The 22,147-nt window shown below is 40.5% G+C and overlaps 2 protein-coding genes across 4 annotated transcripts in view; one reads left to right on the forward strand and one right to left on the reverse strand.

Moving 5' to 3' along the window:
- scrn3 (secernin 3) overlaps positions 1-20,582 on the reverse strand; it is a 32,871-nt gene extending 12,289 nt beyond the window's left edge. The window contains exons 1-6 of one of the 3 annotated variants that reach the window (XM_063052151.1): positions 20,478-20,582; positions 12,679-12,853; positions 7,384-7,565; positions 5,402-5,601; positions 2,454-2,660; positions 358-520 (exon numbers count right to left, since the gene is read on the reverse strand). In XM_063052151.1, the coding sequence (XP_062908221.1) occupies positions 358-520; positions 2,454-2,660; positions 5,402-5,601; positions 7,384-7,565; positions 12,679-12,852 (926 nt within the window). In that variant the 5' untranslated portion in view covers position 12,853; positions 20,478-20,582. Of the gene's footprint in view, positions 1-357; positions 521-2,453; positions 2,661-5,401; positions 5,602-7,383; positions 7,566-12,678; positions 12,854-19,923; positions 20,191-20,216; positions 20,344-20,477 lie in introns of those variants that run through there. The other 2 variants (XM_063052150.1, XM_063052153.1) reach the window with 2 other exon arrangements.
- Positions 20,583-20,588: 6 nt separating this feature from the next.
- Positions 20,589-22,147, forward strand: part of cir1 (corepressor interacting with RBPJ, CIR1) — a 30,239-nt gene continuing 28,680 nt past the window's right edge. Inside the window, exon 1 of the mRNA XM_063052154.1 lies at positions 20,589-20,761. Coding sequence (XP_062908224.1) covers positions 20,690-20,761 — 72 coding nt within the window. The 5' untranslated portion in view covers positions 20,589-20,689. The remainder of the gene's footprint in view (positions 20,762-22,147) is intronic.

Below are 22,147 nucleotides of genomic sequence, written 5' to 3' on the forward strand. Positions count from 1 at the left end.
TACTCTCAGTCTCTATCGCTGGCTCATTCACAATTTATTTATTAGGATTTCACATTATCTTCCCTCTCTCTTCAGTCCTATTAACTGTCTGCCTTTCTTCTTCAATTTTTATTCATTGGCATTTTGAAATTATTCATCATAAGCCTTGCTTTCTTTGCTCTCTATCCAATGACATGTTTTATTTCAATTTATTTTGTACTCTGATAGGTTGTACAGATTTGAAACTTCTTTATGTTAAACACTTCCATTATAAATGATTTTAATCTGAATATTGTAAGATATTGTAAGCTAATGATCAGGAAAGTATCAAGATAAAACGAAATATGTGAACAATTGAAGAGGCGTGTTTTGCTTTACCTCTCAGGGTAAGGAGTTGCTGTAAAAAAATGAATGCAGTGAAGATTAGTGTCCGTTGGAAGAATGGAGGCCATGCTTCCTGTTGTCGTGAAGCCACCTTCCATGTTAATACCACTCTCTTTGTCCCGGAGAATTTCCATCATTGTTTCAACTCTAATATTTCCTATTATAAACAAGAGCATAATGTAAACTAATCTTTCAAACTAAAAAATAAAGAAGGTAATAATAAAGGCAAAAACTATCCTCGGACTTGTGTACCCCCTGTGAAAATCAGAAACAGTTGACGCTTTCCACAGGTCTGACAACTGACTGACGGAAGGGGTTAGATGTTTCATGATTCCAGTTAAGTGATCTAAAACTCGAACTCACAACTTTTCACTCAAAGATGAGAGAATAATGATGCAATAAAAACTCACAAGATATTTTATATGATTATCTAAAACATTATGAAATTTTTATAGATCTGTTATATCAACCTCTCTTTCTTAGAGCTGATTATTGCTTTGCTCTGCAAACAACATGTATTGTAAATATAATTGTAACGTGCTGTAAGGTTTCACTGCTAATGTAATAGCTTCTCTGTGATGTTCCACTGCTAAGGTAATGGTTTCTCTGTAGCAGCAATGTTTGGGTTATGACTAGAGATAACGGGACATGTTAGCCAATGAGCAGGATGTTGTTCTTTCTTGTGTGTCTGGGAGCCGGGAATTCGCGGTCTTTTGCCGGGGAGAGATGAGGAGAGAAAACGCAAATGGAGAGAGTTGGTAGACCGCCAGACAGAGTGGACTTGGAGTGAGGGTCTGAAGGTCAGTGACGATCGGAGGAGGTCAATGGTGGACGAACGACCTTATCAGTGAGCTCCAACATTGTGCATTAGACTGTTTCATGAGAATAGGCCCTTTTTCTTTTTTTGTTTTCTTTACTAACCATCTAGTCAAATTAAGAATTATAACGCTCAATCATTTAATCGCCTTTTGTGTACCGTTTGTTACTTTGTGGTACTGATTTGTAACAGGGGACACATCATGCAGCATCCACCCAGACGAGATTTCTTAAGTTTGGCCAAGCTGGGGGGGACTATCATCCCCTATATTAAGCTGCTAGCCGAAGCCAGAGTTACATAATTTCTAAAACCACTTTCGTATTGTCAAAAACTAAAGTAACCTCAGAGTCATAACCATGGTAACACCAATTATTTTACTGAGTCTGTCTTACCTCACATGCTATAGTTCAATTATATCTTAATGCAACCACAGAGAAATTAATGGAAAAATGCAAGTCAGGCAGCATCTGTAGAGATGTTTTGGGTCTAGACCTTTCATTTGGGCTGAAAGACAGAAGGGAGGGTAAAGGGGTGAAGGGAAGGGGCAAGGCTCCATCTATTACTTCTCCTCACTTGAATCCACCTTACACTTGCCATCTTTTGCCTGAAATGTCTTGACCCACAACATTGACCGTCCATTTTTCTCCGAAGATGCTGCCTGAAATACCAAGTTCCTCAACATTTTGTTTGTTGCTTCAGATTCTGCAGTTTCTTGTGTCTTCTTTCAAAGCACATCTGTTTACATCCATCTACCATTATCAGTTATTATAATTTTTAATTAATTGGCTCTGAAAATAAGTTCCTTAAAGACTCTCTCATAAATCAGAAATAATTTCCTAACTGAAGTGTGAAGTACACTCCTGAATAATCATAAAAACCTATTGTCCTGTGTTTACTGTTGAAAGATTTTAGTCTCTCATACTATTCTTAGTATTCTACTAATATTACAAGATAGCATATGGATCTGTGAAAACTAGTCCCTTCTGAAAAAGCAAATGTCTTGCAAACATCATTAAAAAAAACTGGTGTATAATTTATAAGGTAGAATACTCATCCTCAACAATGAAAATCAGCCCTTCTCACTAAGACAAACTAATTTGTTTTCATTTCTGTATTTATACTGTATAAAAGGTTCATGAATTTCTTTAACTGGAAACAGTCTACGCTTCCTATGAAAATCTATGTTTCTTTAATAACATTTAAAGAGAGATTGTTGAGAGAATTAATTAATCTGTATGTAAGAAACATTTCAAAGTTCATGGTTTTTAATTACCTTTATGCTTATTCAGAAGACGGAGGCCAGCGCAATATCGATCATCCAATTCCTTAGTGGAGCCCTGATAGGAATACACAGCAGCAAAGTCGAACTTCATTTTACCATCCCACCAGCCTCGATTCTTTGCATGATCTCTCAGTTCCGGGTGTTCTTTATTGATCTTCGTTGTTATGGAAAGCTGATTGGAAATATTCCGTACCCCTTCTGAACATAGAGAAATGGAAGACCATCATATTTTTCTATTTAACCATTATTTACTGTAAATTATTAAAATTAATCATTTTACAAAAGTCAACAGCTAAGTAAATACAGTATATGGAAGGTTCAGTTGATTATTTCACAATAATGACTTGACAGAGTAATCACAATAAAAACATCACATAACATCAACAATATCTGCAAGTTTGGAATAATGGCTTTCACTGCTTTTGGGGATTTTCTGCTTCCTTTACTTCATTTTCTGTGCAGCAGTAGAAAACCGAATAGAGATATTCTCTACCAAATTTCATTCCATTGCACTCAATAACATAGGATCTAAAGCACTGAAAATATTCAAAATGTGAAATTACTAGACCAACTAACACATCTATGAATTGCAACTAGCAGCAGGAAGGGGTTGGGGATGGGAGGTGGAGTATTTCCTATTCAATAATCCATAAAAAGTGCACACGACTGAAGGACAATAGATTGCAAAAGTATCAGGAAAAGATCCTTTAATTGAAAGCTATTTTGGGTAGTAGAAAACAAAGGGGACAGAAATACTTCTGCTTCAATTTCCTTAACCAATTACTAAATGACCTTTCCTCAAATTTCTACCTCCCATTACTTAAATAATCCTTGGTCCACGTGTAAGGATTTCGATCATCACACCAAAGTCATAAATTTTAAGGACATCTTTGAACATTATGCTTCAATGGTCTGCACATACTTAATCTGAAAAGCCTAGCTCATTACTTCCTCCAATCCCCATTTCACTCTTGCCCTTGAGCCTATTATTAAAAAAAGATTGGATAATAACAACAAGGTTCGGTATAAGAATAGAGACATCAGAAATTCACAGTAACACACATGAAATTCTGGAGGAACTCAGCAGGCCAGGCCGCATCCATAGAAAAAAGCACAGTCGACATTTCGGGCTGAGACCCTTCAGCAGGACTGGAGAAAGGTGGGGTAGGGGAGAGAGAAACACAAGGTGATAAGTAAAACCAGGAGGGGAGGGATGAAGTGTAGAGCTGGGGAATTGATTGGTGAAAGAGATACAGGGCTGGAGGAGGAGTCCGACAGGAGAGAACTGAAGGTCATAGAAGAACAAAAAGGGGGGAGGAGCACCAGAGGGAGGCGATGGGCAGGCAAGGAGATAAGGTGAAGAGAGGGAAAAGGGGATGGGAAATGGTGAGGGGGAGGTGAATTACTGGAAGTTCAAGAAATTGATGTTCGTGCCATCGGGTTGGAGGTTACCCAAATAGAATATAAGGTGCTGTTCCTCCAACCTAAGTGTTGTCTCATCATGACAGTCGAGGAGGCTATAGATTGACATCCTGGAATGGAAAGTGGAATTAAAGTGGGTGGCCACTGGGAGATCCTGCTTCTTTTGGCAGACGGAGCGTAGGTGCTTGGCAAAATGGTCTCCCAATCTATGTCAGGTCTCACTAATATACAGGAGGCTGTACCGGGAGCACCGGACACAGTACATGGCCCCAACAGACTCACTGGTGAAGTGTCACCTCACTTGGAAGGACTGTTTGGGGCTCTGAATGGTAGTGAGGGAGTAGGTGTAGGGGCAGGTATAGCACTTATTCCACTTGCAAGGATAAGTGCCAGGAGGGAAATCATTGGGGAGGGGTGAATGGACAAGGGAGTCATGTAGGAGTGATCTCTGTGGAAAGCAGAAAGTGGGGGAGGAAAAGTTGGGCTTGGTGGTGGGATCCCACTACCAAGGCAATCTCCAACATCGATTTCTTGAACTTCTGGTAATGCCTCCCACCCCTCCTTCACCATTCCCCATCCCCTTTTCTATCTCTCACTTATCTCCTTGCCCTCCCATCGTCTCCCTCTGGTGCTCCTTTTTTTACTTCCATGGCCTTCTGTTCTCTTCTGTCAAACTCCCCCTTCTCCAGCCCTGTATCTCTTTCACCAATCAACTTTTCCCAGCTCTTTACTTCATCCCTCCCCCTTCAGGTTTCACCTATCACCTCCCCTCCCCCACCTCTTAAATCTACCCCTCATCTTTTTTTCTCCAGTCCTGCCAAAGGGTCTCGGCCCGAAATGTCAACTGCACTTTTTTCCATGGATGCTGGCTGGCCTGCTGAGTTCCTCCAGCAACTTGTGTGTGTTGCTTGGATTTCCAGCAACTGCAGATTTTCTCGTTTCAGAAATTCACAGGTTGAACTCCTTGACCGAGAATGACATTCATCACAATGTCTGGAAAGTGAGAAGACCTGGATTGAAGGAATAGCTACAATGAAATAGTGATAATTAAAACAACTAGGGAAAGCTGGACAGAAGCAAAAAAGAGTAATTGTGTTAATTAAAAATAAAGTAGCTGCTATATTGAGACATTATAAGCAAGATTATACAGTACATATAACGTGAGGCCTTGACAGCGAACTCTTGTGCCAAATTTGTTTAGTTCACTAGAGCATGAATATTAACTATCTAAACATTTCTGAATAAACTCTTCTTGGGCTTCCAGCTGGGTACAGATATCGATTTTAACTAGATCCCTTTTTTTTAAACACTTCTGGCGTCTGCTTATCCCTAAAGTTTAACAAAGCCATTTTATTTCAAAAGTTCTAGTGTACATACAGTAAATTAAATCCCCTGAAATATTGTCTAAAAAGATCAGCTGTGTCTGAATATAATTCAACAACTGTTACCAGTTCAGTTTTATTTAAAAAGGCAAACAAAATTATCGACTTTAAGACTGATGTGTAATCTTTATATACCTGAAACTCTTTCTGCTGCCCAGTATTTACCAACCGTCTCTAATACCCATGCTTCCTTTTTGTCAGCGATTAGAAAGCTGTTGTAATACGTAAACGTAACTTCATCTTCCATGCAGTTTCCACCCTGTCCATATTTCTCTAGCAGATCAGTAAGAATATCGACTGCCTCCTCCGCTGTTTCAGAACGTTCAAGTCCAAGTCTACAAAAATGTACATAATCCACAAATAAGTACTTCCAAAAGAAATTGTGCTTCTAATGACCAAACCAGCCTACATGTTAACAAGTTGACCTACAGATTATCATTGACCAGGTATTATTTCAAGTTCAAGCAACTTGTGGTACAAATAAATACAATTAGTTCAGTTAATAACTAAACAAATAGAACCAGAATCTGGCATATGTCATGAAATTTGTTATTTTGCAGTAGCAGTACATTGCAGTACAGCGCATGATAATAAAAACTATAAATTACAATAAGAAGCATATCTAAAAATGTTAAATAGTGCAAGAAGAAAACAATACTGAGGTAGTGTTCGTGTGTCCATTGTCCATTCAGAAATAACAATGACACATTTTTAAATGTTATAATCATACGCATGAATATGATGTGGGGGTAATGTTATATTGGATTTATTTTCTTTAAGTCTTTGATAAATCATCTTGTTACTGCTTTCTTCAGTATGTCCCTTTCTGAAATAAAGTTTTACCCTAGTAGGATCAAAAAGACAATGCTATAAATTTCCAAAATGATACTAGAAGACCTGACAATTTTTGTCAATTAATTCCAACTATCTTTCAGCATACAGGAAGTCATTTGTGATTTTGGAAAGGGACGCTTTGGTGGACAGAGGTGGAAATTGGAAGGATTCAAGTATTGAATTCCAAAAATGATTGGCATAGATTTGGGAGGCATCAACATGTTTCCAGTGGAAACCATAGAAAGGGTGCAGAGGAGATTTACAAGGATGTTCCCTGGATTGCATGCCTTATGAGAATAGATTGACTGAACTCGGCCTTTTCTCCTTGGAGCGACGGAGGATGAGAGGTGACCTGAGAGAGGTGTACAAGATAATGAGAGGCATCGATCGTGTGGATAGTCAGAGGCTTTTTCCCAGGGCTGAAATGGCTAGTGCAAGAGGGCACAGTTTTAAGGTGCTTGGAAGTAGGTACAGAGGAGATATCAGGAGTAAGTTTTTTACACAGAGAGTGGTGAGTGTGTGGAATGGGTTGTCGGCGGCGGTGGTGGAGGCAGAAACAATAGGGTCTTTTAAGAGACTCCTGGATGGCTACATGGAGCTTAAAAAAATAGAGGGCTATGGATAAAGCATAGGTAGTTGTAAGGTAGGGACATGTTCGGCACAGCTTTGTGGGCCGAAGGACCTGTAGGTTTTCTATCTTTCTAAGTCTTTGGACAGGAAAGGATGGTCAGAAATGAGCAGTAATTTGCAAGACTGCATTTATCAAAATTGATGAAAGCTGTTCCAAAAGCATATCTAAATCAATAATTGATTTTGTTTTAAATATTAAATAGAATCAATATTACAAGTTTCTTAGGGTCAATTTCAATCAAGCTCAAGGTCAATCATCACCTCCACCAAGATTAAACCTAGTATTACACTCAAAAAGGCATGTAGCAATTAGAAACTTGGCTGCAGCCACTGCAGGAGATTAAGGTGGAAGGAAGCATCTCTGGCTTTGTCGTTCAGCTTTAGAAACTTTACGTTGGGTGGTTCTTAAGAAAATATTGCCTAATTACCAACTACTTTAGAGATACATCAGTATGCTCTGGAGTAAGCAACAGTATCACATACTGTGGACTTAGAAAGCTCAATAGAGGCAAGATAGATGAATAGTTTAGTCCTTGCTGTCAGATAAAGGAACAAATGTGAAAAAAACTGCAACAACAGGAAAACATTAAAGTAAGTACATAAAGTACCTTTTCCACAAAGAATTATTCAACTTGTAGTAAAGTAATTCAAACCTCACTAAATCCATGCCCAATAGAGCTTCTTTGTCATTTTGTTCTTCTTTTCCCCAGACTGCCTCATTGCCGATACATACTCCATGTTCATTGGCTCCCATTTCAGCCCCCCATAACCAAGACGGACGGCTCAGAACAACTGCATGCGTCTTTGCAACCTGATCAACCTGTATGTACGTACACTGAAAAATAAAGAATAACATTATCTTAATACAGAAAGTGGATAGCTGATTATCTTTAGAGTCAGCAAGTTTGTTTTCAGTGAGATGTATGACTTCAAATGCATAGATGTACCTGGATAGGTGTCTTCCAAGCTTTAGAGTTATTCCAGGCTTCTATTGCTGATCACTGTAGCATCTGACACATTATTTCTCAATATCACATTGCAAAATTTGCCAGAATGCCATACTCATGGAGAGAAGATTGATTTACCTTCATACTACAGGAGTAGCCAGGGCAGGCACAGCCATTTGCTTGGTTCACAGGATTCCCCAAATTGCATGACTTCATAGACAACACTTGGACAGTATTTTCAAATTAAGCATTTTGATGCTTAATTAATCAATAGAAAAAGGGGAAACTGGAAGATTGTCAAGGTTTTGCACATGGGACCAAACCAATTAGAGCTGATATGGGGTTTCAAAAAAATGAGAGGCACAGATTGGATAGACAATCAGAATCTTTTCCCCACAGAGAAAGTATTAAACATCAGTAGACATGGGTTTAAAGATAGAGGAAGGAAGTTTAAAGGTGATGTGAGGGTCAAATTTTCACGCTGACAGTTGTGGTCGCCTGGAATAGGTTACAAAGATCAGAGTGGAAGCAGGTAGTTTGGTGGATTTAAGAGGCTGTTAGATAGGTGGATGCCTCTGACAGGAATGAAGTAACATGCATGATACACAGGAGGACATTTACTATACACTCAGTGGTCACTTTATTAGGTACTTCCTGTACCTCAGATGTACAAGTGTACCTCACAAAGTGGCCATCAAATGTAAACAGGCATCAAGTTCAGCACACACGAGGAAATCTGCAGATGCTGGAATTTCAAGCAACACACATAAAAATATGAGATATGAGAGGATCATGGGACGGGAAGCCCAGAGAGAAAGAAAGGGGGAGGGGGGGAAGCCCAGAGGATGGGCAAAGAGTATAGTGAGAGGGACAGAGGGAGAAAAAGGAGAGAGAGAAAAAATATATAATAATAGATAAGTAAAATAATAAATAAATAACGGTTGGGGTACAAAGGGGAGGTGGGGCATTAATGGAAGTTAGAGGTCAATGTTCATGCCATCAGATTGGAGGCTACCCAGATGGAATATAAGGTGTTGTTCCTTCACCCCACCAGCCTCCGGGTCCAACATATTATTCTCCGTAACTTCCGCCACCTCCAACGGGATCCTACCACTAAGCACATCTTTCCCTCCCACCCCTCCCCGCTTTCCGCAGGGATTGCTCCCTACGCGACTCCCTTGTCCATTCGTTCCCCCCCCCCGCATCCCCCCCCACCGATCTCCCTCCAGGCACTTATCCTTGTAAGCGGAACAAGTGCTACACATGCCCTTACACTTCCTCCCTCACCACCACTCAGGGCCCCAGACAGTCCTTCCAGGTGAGATGACACTTCACCTGTGAGTCGGCTGGGGTGATATACTGCGTCCGGTGCTCCCGACGCGGCCTTTTATATATTGGTGAGACCCAATGCAGGCTGGGAGACTGTTTTGCTGAACACCTATGCTCTGTCCGCCAGAGAAAGCAGGATCTCCCAGTGGCCACACATTTTGATTCCACGTCCCATTTCCCATTCTGATATGTCTATCCACAGCCTCCCCTACTGTCAAGATGAAGCCACACTCAGGTTGGAGGAACGACACCTTATATTCCGTCTGGGTAGTGTCTAACCTGATGGCATGAACATTGACTTCTCTAACTTCCGTTAATGCCCCACCTCCCCCTTCGTACCCCATCCGTTACTTATTTATTATTTTATATATATATTTTTTAAAAATAAATTTTCTCTCTCTCCTTTTTCTCCCTCTGTCCCTCTCACTATACTCCTTGCCCATCCTCTGGGCTTCCCCCTTCTCCCTTTCTTTCTCCCTAGGCCTCCCGTCCCATGATCCTCTCATATCCCTTTTGCCAATCAACTGTCCAGCTCTTGGCTCCATCCCTCCCCCTCCTGTCTTCTCCTATCATTTCGGATCTCCCCCTCCCCCTCCCACTTTCAAATCTCTTCCTAGCTCTTCTCTCAGTTAGTCCTGACGAAGGGTCTCGGCTCGAAACGTCGACTGTACCTCTTCCTATAGATGCTGCCCAGCCTGCTGCGTTCACCGGTAATTTTTAAGTTCAGCCCAGCATTGTGAGCTGAGTGGTCCGTGCAGTGCTGTACTGTTCTATGATCTATGTATTCCACCAATTCAACTACAATGGATTTGGGTTAATTGGAATATATTGGAACCTGTACATTTTGGCCCAATTAAGCAACCGTGCCAGCTAGGCAAAGTTTCGTGAAAATAGTTGAAAGGTAAAAAAAGACGTACTACCATTTAGCTGAGTAACAAATTAGGCATCTAAATGAAATACAGACAGATTAAAATACAGCTAATACTACTACAGTAATATAAAATGCTGCATTTTTTCCTAACAGTTATTGTCAGTGGCATTCATTTAGTGTACTGCCATGTTCTTTTGATTGACTCCAAATGAACAAAAACAGCACAGACACCTGGTGCCGATAGTGTACTGCCTTCATTGCTTTCCTGCATAAAATCAAAACTTAAAAAACAAAATTCACTAAAACACTGCTTTTTGAATCAGCATATGTAGCCCAAATAGATAACATAACACTAGCGCACACAACTGACACTATATAAAAACTGTTTGTTCCCTAGTGTCTAACAGCCACACTAATAAATGTGACAGACACTAATTAGAAAAGTATGAAAAATACTGACCGAAAAATATGGAAATTACACCGAATGCTAATATTTGCCATTACACTAACATTGATATCATTTGGTGGACTATCATGCTGAAAAAAATGGGTTTGTACAAGCAAAAATGAAAATCTTTGCTCCTAATTCCCAATGAGGAGTAAGGCTCTCAGTAAAATGGGATTTACCATACATTCTCTGGCAACTTTACCAGTTACACCTGCTCATTAATGCAAATATCTATCAGTCATTCTTCACTCAGAGGGTCGTAAGAGTGTGGAAAGACTGCCAGTACAAGTTGTCCGTGTGAATTTGATTTTGATGTTTAAGAGAAGTTTGGATAGGTAGATGAATAGTAGGGGTGTAGATGGATAGTAGGGGTATGGAGGGCTATGGTTCCTGTGCAGATCGTTGGGAGTAGGCAGTTTAAATGATTTTTGGCATAGACTACTTGGGCCAAAGGGCATGTTTCTGCGCTGTACTTCTCTATGACTCTATGTAGCAACAACTCAATGCACAAAAGCATGCAGATATGGTCAATAACTTCAGTTGTTCAGACCAAACATCAGAATGGAGAAAGAAATGTGATCTAAGTGACTTTGACTGTGGAATGATTGTTGATGCCATCTGCGGTGGTTTGAGTATTCCAGAAACTCATACAGTGGCCATTGAGTGTATTTCAATAGTCTGGGTAAAGCCATGCTTCTGACCACACTGCATTTCATTATCATGAAAAGAAATTTTTAGACTTCAATGTCTATGAGTGATTTATAAGCATTTAGAAACTGAAAACATAAAAAAAGTACTGAAAGACTGCATAATCCAAGCAAAAATGGACCATTATGCTTCCAGGGATTTTCAATTTAAACATTTTGAATGCATTAAAATGTCTAAACTCCCATTAGAGATTGAAAGATTATTACAGACATAATCCACATACAGTTTTCCTTAGATTAACAAAGATTGACTTGAAGATCTTACATCCATTCCTTCCATTAAAACTAATGGAGTAAACCAGTTGTGCTACCTCTTATCCAACACAGGATTCTATGTCAGGTGCAAAAACAATTATAGGTTATTTTACCTGAGTCCATACTTCTGTACAGAGATTTCAGCACTGACACATACTCAACTTCTGGTAGTAAACCTTTAACAGCAACCTCTGTATTTGTGCATTCGTGAGCAGGTATGCAGAAATGAAGAAGTTTCATTTACTGGAGCATTAAGTGCCAACAAAATCACTCCATAAAATCCAAGTTAAAGTCGTTTTTTTTAAGGTGCTGAGCAAACATTTAATTAAACTGAAATCTATAACCCCTTTCATTATGTGGAACCAGAGGTTGAACTTGAAGGCAAGCTAACTGGAGAGAGTTTATAAGAAGACAGTTAAACAGAATGACAAATGAGAAAATCTGCAGATACTGGAAATCCAAGCAACACACACACAAACACACACACACACACACACACACACACACACAAACACAATGCTGGAGGAACTCAGCAGGCCAGGCAGCATCTAGGGAAAAATAGAGTACATTTGACATTTCAGGCTGAGACCCTTTAGCAGGACCGTTACACAGAATCATTAGATTGATGAGGTTTCCATAGGTATTAGCCAGAGACGGCAAGACAGGCAGAGGCTGAAAACTGAAAAGGTGGACACCACCACGGGAGCAAAGCAGTTAGCACAACGCCATACAGCTTGCAGTGTTCCGGAGGTCAGAGTTCAACTCCAGCGCTGTTCTGTAAGGAGTCTCTATACGTCCTCCCTGTGGAATGCGTGGGTTTCCTCCGGGTCCTCTGGTTTCCTCCCACAGTCCAAAGACATACCAGGTAGGTTAATTGGTCATTATAAATTATCCCATGATTAGGTAAGGGATAATCGGGTTTGTCAGAAGTTGCTGGGGCAGTGTGGTTCAAAGGGCTGTAAGGACCTATCACTAAATAAATAAATATGGAAATAAATTTTAGGATGAAGTGATCAGACCAGACAGGAAATCTTGATCTTGCACTTCCTTAGTTTTAGTTAAAAGTATACACAGCCTTTTCATACTAAGTATATTGAACCATTTACTTGTGTAAGACTAATAAAGTGCATTAAAATCCTTATAAGTAAAACTACAGTAGAGGCCAAATAACTGTCTCTGAACAGAATTCGGTGTTAATTAGTAAAGTCTAAAATCTACTATACAGGTATAGGTATGTTGATGATCTTTAAAATCTATGACTTTTTATTTTTAAAAACTACAATTTATAATCCTGTAATATAAATTTAAACTTTTTTTTTTACTTTTCTACACTTATTAAAATCATGTAGGCATGTTTTAATACTGAATCTGAAAGTAAAGAAATTGCTCACCTCAACCTTGTCTCCTGGTTGATAGGTTGCTGCAGGAAAGAAAACAACTTCCTGGACTTCATCAGAAGGTCTGTCCGAGTTTTTTCCAAAAATTAGCTGATTATCAACTGTTGCTGGAGGCAAAGCCACGAATGTGTCACAAGACTTTGGAGGATACTTGCTTCTGAAAGCCATACTAGAGAAGTAAAATATAAAGAATAACAAGTAATTATGTACAGTTTAATGCAAAAATATTGAATAATTTTACTTCCAGTAGAAGAATCAATGTTGTGAACTCACAGTAAATACTTTTCGTTGACCTAACTTGCAGATAGCAATATATGAGATTAATTTCTTTTGAGTATTTTAAGCCCAGCATCATTTTTGCAATTTACCATAGAAAAACACAGGTTAACACAGTATAAAATGACTGTGGAGGCACACTTCAACTTCTGGCTATATTATCCACCCACAGCTGTGAAATTCAGTTCAGCAGCATACATTTTGGAATGCTGTGAACTCTGAATTGATTTGTGGGTTGAAGACCCTGTATTGTGCTGTAGGTTTTCTATGTTTCTGTGATTCCAATGTGCCAACTGATGTCTATACCTGCGGTGCACTGGATATAATGTTGGTGAAAACAGTGTGTTCATCTGAACCTCTTTAGAAGCATAAAGAATAATCAGCTTGTGATACCTGCTGTTGGGAGTCCCAATCTGATGACAGCACTGCCCATTTGGAGCTCAATAGTCTAATCCAGGGATCCCCAACCTTTTTTGCACCACAGACTGGTTTAATATTGACAGTATTCTTGCGGACCGGCCGACCAGGGTGGGTGGGGGGGGGGGGGTTAATCACGACCAGAATACAGTATAAGTGATAAGTCAACTATAAGTCACTTATAAGTGGCTAATACACTCAATTTCGTTTCTAAAGGGGCTTATCTAACAAATTTAATATTTAACACACAGTGCATATTTTCCTCGCATGAATGTAGTGATAAGTCAATTATAACAGTGGTCCCCAATCTCCGGGCAGCGAACGGATACATTGCCGCGAAGAATGCTGAGGTACAGCAGTGTCCGGAATGCACCCAGCACATCTTTAAGAAAAAAGCCGAATAAACAAGCTAATTGATTAGGTGCTGCCCGGCATGTAAATGTCGGCCCAGATCAGAGGCAACGCAATCGACAATCGCCTCTGATCTGGGCCGACATTTATGTGCCGGGTGTCACCTAATCAATTAGCTTGTTAATTTCTGCTTTTTTCTTAAAGATGTGCTGGGTGCATTCCGGCCACCACTGTACCGCTGCATTCTTTGTGGCAGTGCATCGGTCCGCAGCCCGGAGGTTGGGGACCACTGAATTATAAGTCACTTATAAGTCAATAACATCATAACATTTTAAGTAACGTTTGGATATTAAACACACAGCGCATATTTTCCTCATATGAACATATAAAATCATTGCAACACACCAATATCGCTGAATCAGTGGGAGCCCTGGGCTTGTTTTCCTGCAACAAGACGGTCCCATCGAGGGGTGATGGGAGACAGCGATACTCGAAGGGGGTTCCTTATGTCCAGTCTATTCCGCAATTTAGTTTTCGTTGCATTCATTGCAGAAAACTCCGCTTCGCAGTGATATGTTGGAAATGGAAGCAACGTTTTCAGTGCTTTCGTGGCTATCTCAGGACTTTGAGCCTTGACTTTGATCCAGAGTGCTGGCAGAGATGTTATGTCAAACATACTTTTCAGCCCGCCGTCATTTGCAAGCTCGAGGAGTTGATCTTTTTCCCGCGCTGACATGGAAGATTCATTGGAAACATTCACAAATGGGTCACGGACTATTTGCAAGATGGTCCTTTGCACGTCTTGGGTCACTGATGACCTCGCGTGCGTTAAAGTTCAACAGTGGGCATGACAGGGAATGAGGAAAGGTGCAGCTGACTCATACCGTTTCCTCGCGGCCTGGTAGCACATGCTTTGCGGCCCAGTACCGGTCTGCAGCCTGGTGGTTGGGACCACTGGTCTAATCAACATCTCTTAAGTTCATTTTGCTGATAAATTTATTTCAAGATAGTTGCTAAATGATTTCTCCTTGTTTTTACTTTAGTTCTAAAATTTAACCCCAACCTTAGATGGCATATACCCCTCATATTTAAGGATATAGCAAGAATCTCAGCTGGCAATAAACAGTTAAGAAAATCAAGATTGTTTGATAAATTTACCTCACCGTTTAAGTTGCTATTTAAAAATCTAAATAGTTATAGACAATAGATAACAGGTGCAGGAGTAGGCCATTCAGCCCTTCGAGCCAGCACTGCCATTCACTGTGATCATGGCTGATCATCCACAATCAGTATCCAGTTCCTGCCTTATCCCCATAACCTTTCATTCCGCTATCTTTAAGAGCTCTATCCATCTCTTTCTTGAAAGCATCCAGAGACTTGGCCTCCACTGCCTTCTGGGGCAGAGCATTCCACATATCCACCACTCTCTGGGTGAAAAAATTTTTCCTCAACTCCATTCTAAATGGCCTACCCCTTATTTTTAATCTGTGGCCTCTGGTTCTGGACTCACCCATCAACGGAAACATGCTTCCTGCCTCCAGTGTGTCCAATCCCTTAATAATCTATTATGTTTCAATCAGATCCCCTCTCATCCTTCTAAATTCCAGCGTATACAAGCCCAGTCGCTCCAATCTTTCAACATATGACAGTCCCACCATCCCGGGAATTAACCTCGTGAACCTATGCTGCACTCCCTCGATAGCAAGAATGTCCTTCCTCAATTTTGGAGACCAAAACTGCACACAATACTCCAGGCGTGGTCTCAAAATTATGTTCAAAATTAAGTTGACTGAAGCAAAGTCTAAGTGATTGCAGACAGATGAAGGCAAAACCAATTACAAATTAAAGTGGCATAAAAGTACAAGACAAGAAAAAGTAAGTATACTCTCTCAGTATTGAAGCTTACACCCCTCAGTTTTAAGGACAGATCAAGAATCTAAATACTTACTTGGTGTAAAGATAAGTACAACAACTTTGGCCATACATTTTAAATTACTTACTAATGCTTAAATTGCAAACTTTTAAGTTTACCCATACTGATGTTATACTAATTAATGTATAGTTAATGTATTGTCCTTCTTGAATATGGTTATAATATTCACTACCTGAGATTTAACAATACTATTTGCATATTTAAGGAGAATGGAAAAATCGTTGGTCATAGCTGGTCAACTATCTCTCTGATATACAATGGAATCTGATTAACTGGGTCATCACTTAATCAGGACAGCCCCTTATTTGGGACAGCACTTACAGAACGAAAACTAATTGAGAAGATAGCCAGATTTCCTTTGTTTATTTGGGCCACTACTCCAGTTAATTGGGATAGGAGAACTGTTGCTGAACAGTTTTTAACTGGCGTCAGTCGCATGCACTTGTGTGACCATCAGACACTGCCCCCATCTTAGTGATCAGTTTTTATATAGCGTCAGTTGCATGTGTTTGTGTTCAAAAAGCAGTGATTTTTGTCACTAATAGTTGGCAAGAAATAAGCCATAAGACAATTCAAAACAATTTTGTTCACTGCGGATTCAAGCATTTGGGTTTGAAGATGCGAGAAACAGCAGGAAGTTAACATGAAACAATTTCACTACAACAAGTTAGGAACTGTGAAGAATTTGAAGGTATCAGCAATCATCTTGAATGTTACAAGGAAAATGAAGATTTAGAGGATTCAACAATTTCTAACTAGTGCTAGTCACATTCACCTGTATGGGCATACGATAATACACTGTGCATAATGAGAACTGCTTTTAAATAGCTGCAGTTGAGTATGCTTGTGTTACGCTGTTCATTTGGTCCCAAAAACACCAAACTAAAAAGCAGTGAGTTTTGACACTACTTCATGCAGGAAGGCAATGAAGGCAGTCTATTATCTGCACTGGGTGTCTGTGCAGATTTTGTTCGTATTCAGTCAAACAAATGAACACTGTATGAATTCCTCCATTATAACTATTAATGAGCAGCTTTATAGTACTGTAGTAATATTGGTAGTATTCTCGTTTGTTCTGTATTTCATTTAAATACATAATTTATTACTCAGTTAAATGATAGTTTGTTTTTTAATACTATTTTCATAAACTTCAGCTAATTAGGACAGCTGTTTAATTGGGCCAAAATGTACTGGTGTCAATGTGTCCCAATTAACTGGAATCCACTGTATTTCAATTGCCTAAGGAAATGTTGCTGAGGCTTTGAAGAAAAGAGGGGTTTCATCTATCTAAGAGGCTTACGGAAAAATTCAAAAAACTACCTTATTGCATGAAACAGTCTATGAACAGGATGAAGGTTTGAAGGACCTTATTGCCCTTGGATTGCAGGATAACACATCCTTAAAAGTAGCAGGTTAGGTTGATAAAGTAGTTTAAGACATATTGGATGGTTTCCGTTATTAACCATAGGCATAAAATAGAAGTCTGGGTTACCCATATTGGCCCTTTCTACCCTTTGACCCAAAAGAAAATGGGGTGAAAGTAAATCATCCTCCATCTCAAGTGACTGCTGGAGAACAAATGGATGTTCAGATTCCTCTGCAGCTCACGGCTCTGCAATTTAAATATTTCCAATTTCACATTTTCCCATAATGTATTCCATTTGCTAGATCTTTGCTCACTCGTTTATCCTATCCTTTAGTAGCTTCCTTTTATCTTCTACATAATTTACAGCATATCTTTACATCATCAGGAAATTTAGCAAATTTGGTGCCTTCATCCAAGTCGTCTATATAAGTTGTAAAAGCTGAGGCTACTCATTGTTTCCGAAGGTATACCTGTTGGTTACATTTTGAGAACCAAGAAAAAGAACTTTTTAAAAAACTACTTAACATAAACCTGAAGATGCATAATCTGTAAGATTAAAGAATATTTCTGGAAATGAGATTAATTTGGGTTCTTTTTCAATTCGCACAGTGAAATCAGGATAAATGGTTGTAAATTTTCTTTGAAGTCCAGCTGGTGTGACCATAGGCAGCTTATCATGCGAGTCAACATTTGGTCGAGTCATAATCTGTCCATCTGCTCGAGTCCACAGTGCCATCAGTACCTCACCACCACAACTCAGCAATAACGGTTAACCTTTGATATTATATCTTGTAACCTCTGCAAGCTATCCAAACACATAACCCACACACAGCACGTGCATAAAATTAAAGCCAACTGCAGCAGGTTCTCACCAGGAAGAGTGTAAGAGGATTTGGAAAACATACATGCAGCTGTGGGTCAAGATGCCTAACCTCAAAAGTACATACCCTTGACATGAGCATCAGCCATCTGGGCAGGCCAGCATGCTGACGGAAAGCAAAAGCCTCAGGCAGAGTGGGATTTTAGGGATCACAAGTGCTGTCAGAGAACAACTCCATTTCCAGCAATAATTCTGCAACACACTGAAAAATCTTTCAAACATTGTTAATCACAAGCAACAGCAAAGGCGTTTTGAGCTTGCCTGTGTTGAATCTGACCTTGCAAGACAGAAAAACAAATTTGTCATGCTGACCTCTGAGAATGGGTTGTCGTTGGTGCAAATTTCACGTAGGGATCCACATAGGGATCAGGGTTGATCAGGTGAGGCAGTAGCTCTACCAGCCTTGCCACCATATATGATTGGGAAAAAAAGTAAACATTGATAAGGCCAATAAGTAACAATATAGTTGCAAGTTCTTTACAGTGAATTGTTAAAAAATGAATGACTTGAATTGCTGTGCTCTGTTTTATAATGAAGATATACAGTGGAAAGCATTCTGACTGGTTGCATCACAGCCTGGTATGGAGGTGACATCTCCATCGTGGGCACAACTCTCCTCACCACTGGGGACATCTTCAAGGGGCATTTCCTCACTAAGCACCTTCACCTTTCCAAGACATGCCCTCTTCTCATTACTACTAGTAAGGAGGAGGTACAGGAGCCTGAAGATCCAAATTCAACAGCCTCTCCCCCTTTGCCATCAGATTTCTGAATGGCCTGTTAACTGAGGCACACTACCTCATAATTTTTGCACAATTTATTTATTTTGAAATTTATAGAAATTTTATGTCCTTGCATAAAAGGACATGCTGCCACAAAACAATGAATTTCACATCCTATTAGACAGTGATTTCAGGATATGCTGAAATTGGAGCGGGTTCAAAGGAGGTTCTCGAAAATGATTACAGGATTGAATGGCTTGTCATATGGAGAGCATTTGATGGCTTTGGGCCTGTATTCACTGGAATTCAGAAGAATGAGGGGTGACTTCATTGAAACCTATTGAGTAGTGAAAGGACTTGATAGAGTGGATGTGGAGAGGATGTATCCTATGGTGGGAGTGTCTAAGACCGGAGAACACAATCTGAGAATAGAGGGGCGTTCTTTTAGAATGGAGGAGGAATTTCTTTAGCCAGAGAGAGGTGAATCTGTGGAATTCTTTGCCACAGGCAGCTGTGGAGGCCAAGTCTTTACATATATTTAAGGCAGAGGTTGATAGATTCTTGATTGGTCAGGGCATGAAGGGTTAAGGGGAGAAGGCAAGAGATCGGGGCTGAGAGGAAAAATGGATCAGCCAAGATGAATTCTGCTCCTATGTCTTATGGTCTTATGCTTATGATAATATGCTGGGTTCTGATAATCTGTTGTTAGCAGAATCTCAGATGGTGACAAGAAGGCATACAACACTGAGATAGATTGGCTGATTGAGTGGTGTCACAGCAACAACCTTGTACTCAGCATCAACAAAACGAAGGAATTGATTGTTGACTTCAGAAAGGGGAAGTCGGGAAACATACAACAGTCCTCAATGAGGGGGTCAGCGGTGGAAAGGTGAGCAGCTTCAAGTTCCTGGTCATCACATCTCATTCTGTCTTGGACCCAACATGTTGATGCAATCATGAAGACGGCATGCTCTTCATCATTCGAAGTTTGAAGAGATTTTGCACATCACCAAAGACGAGCAATATCCTCTGGAGAGCATTTTTACTGGTTGCCTCAGAGCCTATGTGGCGCATCCAATGCACCGTATCACAAGAGGCTGCAGAGGATTCTAGTCTCAGCCAGCTCCATCATGAGCACAACCTTCCCCGCCACCAAGGACATCTTCAAGACCTGGTATGTCAAGAAGGTGGCATCCATCATAAATACCCTCACCATCAGGGGCATGTCCTCTTCTCTAACTACCATTGGGGAGTACCTGAAGACCCTCAATCCCGAGGCTCCTGTATCACCTACCTGATGGCAGCAGAGAGAAGAGATCTTGGCCTGGATGGTGGGAGTCCTTGATGATGGATGCTGCTTTCCTGGGACCGCGCTCCATGTAGATGTGCTCAATAGTTTTACACTTGATGGAGTGGACTGTATCCACTATTTGTGTAAGTTTTTCTGCTCAAGAGCATTGGTGTTTCCATACCAGGCCGTGATGCAACCAGATGTCTTTCGAAGTCCGTCAAAGTTTTAAATGACTGCCGAATCTTTGCAAATTTCTAAGAAAGTAGAGGCGCTGCGTGATTTGTAATGACACTTACGTGCTGGACCCAGGGCAGATACTCTGAAATGACAACACCGAGAATTTCGGGCTTAGACCCTTCATCAGGAGTGGTATCTATGGAGGGAAATAAACAGTGGCCAGACCGGAAGAAAGTCTGACCGGAAACGTCGACTGCTTGTTCTCCTCCACAGATGCTGCCTGACCTGTTGAGTTCCAACAGCTTTTTGTGGGTTGCTGTGGATTTCCACCATCTGCAGAATCTCCTGTGTTTATTTTCAACTTATCCGCTAGCAATTACCTGTTGGTTCTGGTATTGTTGGTATTGTTGATCTTCCGCCACCGATCGCCGTCACGGCAAGATGACAATCATCCTGTCAATCAAAGGTCATCTTCCGCTCTCACCCGGTAGTGTTCCCGGCGCGTGGGCTTTTGGGATTGTAGTCTGAGAGGTTCGACAGTGATAACATTCCTCTCCCTTCCTTCGGCCGTTGTGGGGCGGCTCTGTTCACCATGGGGAAATCATTCGCCAATTTCATGTGTAAAAAGGATTTCCATCCTGCCTCCAAATCCAACATCAAAAAGGTGAGTCGGCGCAGGCCGGTTACGCTCCGCTGTCAGCTGTGGTGTTTGACTGTGGGGAAGGGGGATTACGGCCTCCCGGGGAAAGAGCTCAACCCAAAGCGCGGACTGCTCACTCGGCAACCTCCACAAAGTGCTGCTTGACTGCCTGTTCCCTCAGCAGTTCGCTGCTCCATATTCCAGCGTCTGTATTCTCTTGTATCACATCTGTGTAAACATAGGCATGGTCTCGAGGATTATTTTTCATCTCTGCACTCCTTAAATAACTACAGTTTAAAGTTTGTTTTTAAAAATATAACTGTTATAAAAGTTAACCTGGGCGTTGTTCTGCAATTCTGTACTTTGAATTCGGTAATTCTGTAGTTTTGCCAATGTCGTCCTTTGACCTGTGTTAGATTCGTATCGCCGAACAAATTATCCTCCATGAAATATCTACAGTTTTCATTGCTTTCGTTAGTCACCTCAAAATCTACAAACCTGCGGGCTGGGGGACGGAGAAGCAAGTCATGCCCAGTCTGCGGCAAGAAGTATTTACGGTGCCGATCAGAAGGACTGAATTTTTTTTAAAGCATAGAGCGGGTTTATTGCTATGTAAGGAGATGGTTTGATCAGGAATTACGTTGTAATTTGGAGTTCGTAATTTCTAAACAGTTATTTTTGAGATAAACTCAAATCGTCAGGAACATAGACATTTTGGAGGATTGGATGATACTGAAGACAGATGAGACCATAAATGTAAAAGGGCGGCTACGCAATTTTAAGTAAAGTTACTTTTTTATATGGGAGTTAAACGTAATAATCAGGAGTGGGACCAGCTATTTATACACACTGGTTCCTGGGAGACTTGGGTCTACTGTGAAATTTGCATTCACACGGTAAATGGAAGAAAATATTTTGGGATGGATTGAGCGGAGAGGAAAGAAGCTAAATGTGCAGTGTTTGGCACTGTAACAGAGGATCATGATATGCAGCAAACTCATCACAAATGAACCTTAACCTTTCCTCTGCAGTAAAGTGCTGCATATTCTGCCGTTTGGCCATGCCACGAATAGAAACATAGAACATAAAATAGTATAACACCGTGATGTTCTGCCCATGATGTGCCGACCTTTAACCTAACCCATAATCAATGTACCCCTTCCCTCCTACACAGCCCGTGACCTTCCATTTTTCCTACATCCATGTACCTATCTAAGAAATTCTTAAATGTCCTCATTATATCAACCTCTGCCACCACCCTCCTGCAGTGCATTCCAGGCACTTAATACTTGGTGTTTAAAAAATAAATAAATCCCTAACTTTCCTGCAATCCTTGTTAAAAAGATGCCCTCTGGTATTAGCCATTGCCACCCTGGAAAAGGCACTGACTGTCCACTGTATTTATGCAGC

Source organism: Mobula hypostoma, chromosome 6 (assembly GCF_963921235.1).
Source record: "Mobula hypostoma chromosome 6, sMobHyp1.1, whole genome shotgun sequence".
NCBI classification, from domain to species: domain Eukaryota; kingdom Metazoa; phylum Chordata; class Chondrichthyes; order Myliobatiformes; family Myliobatidae; genus Mobula; species Mobula hypostoma.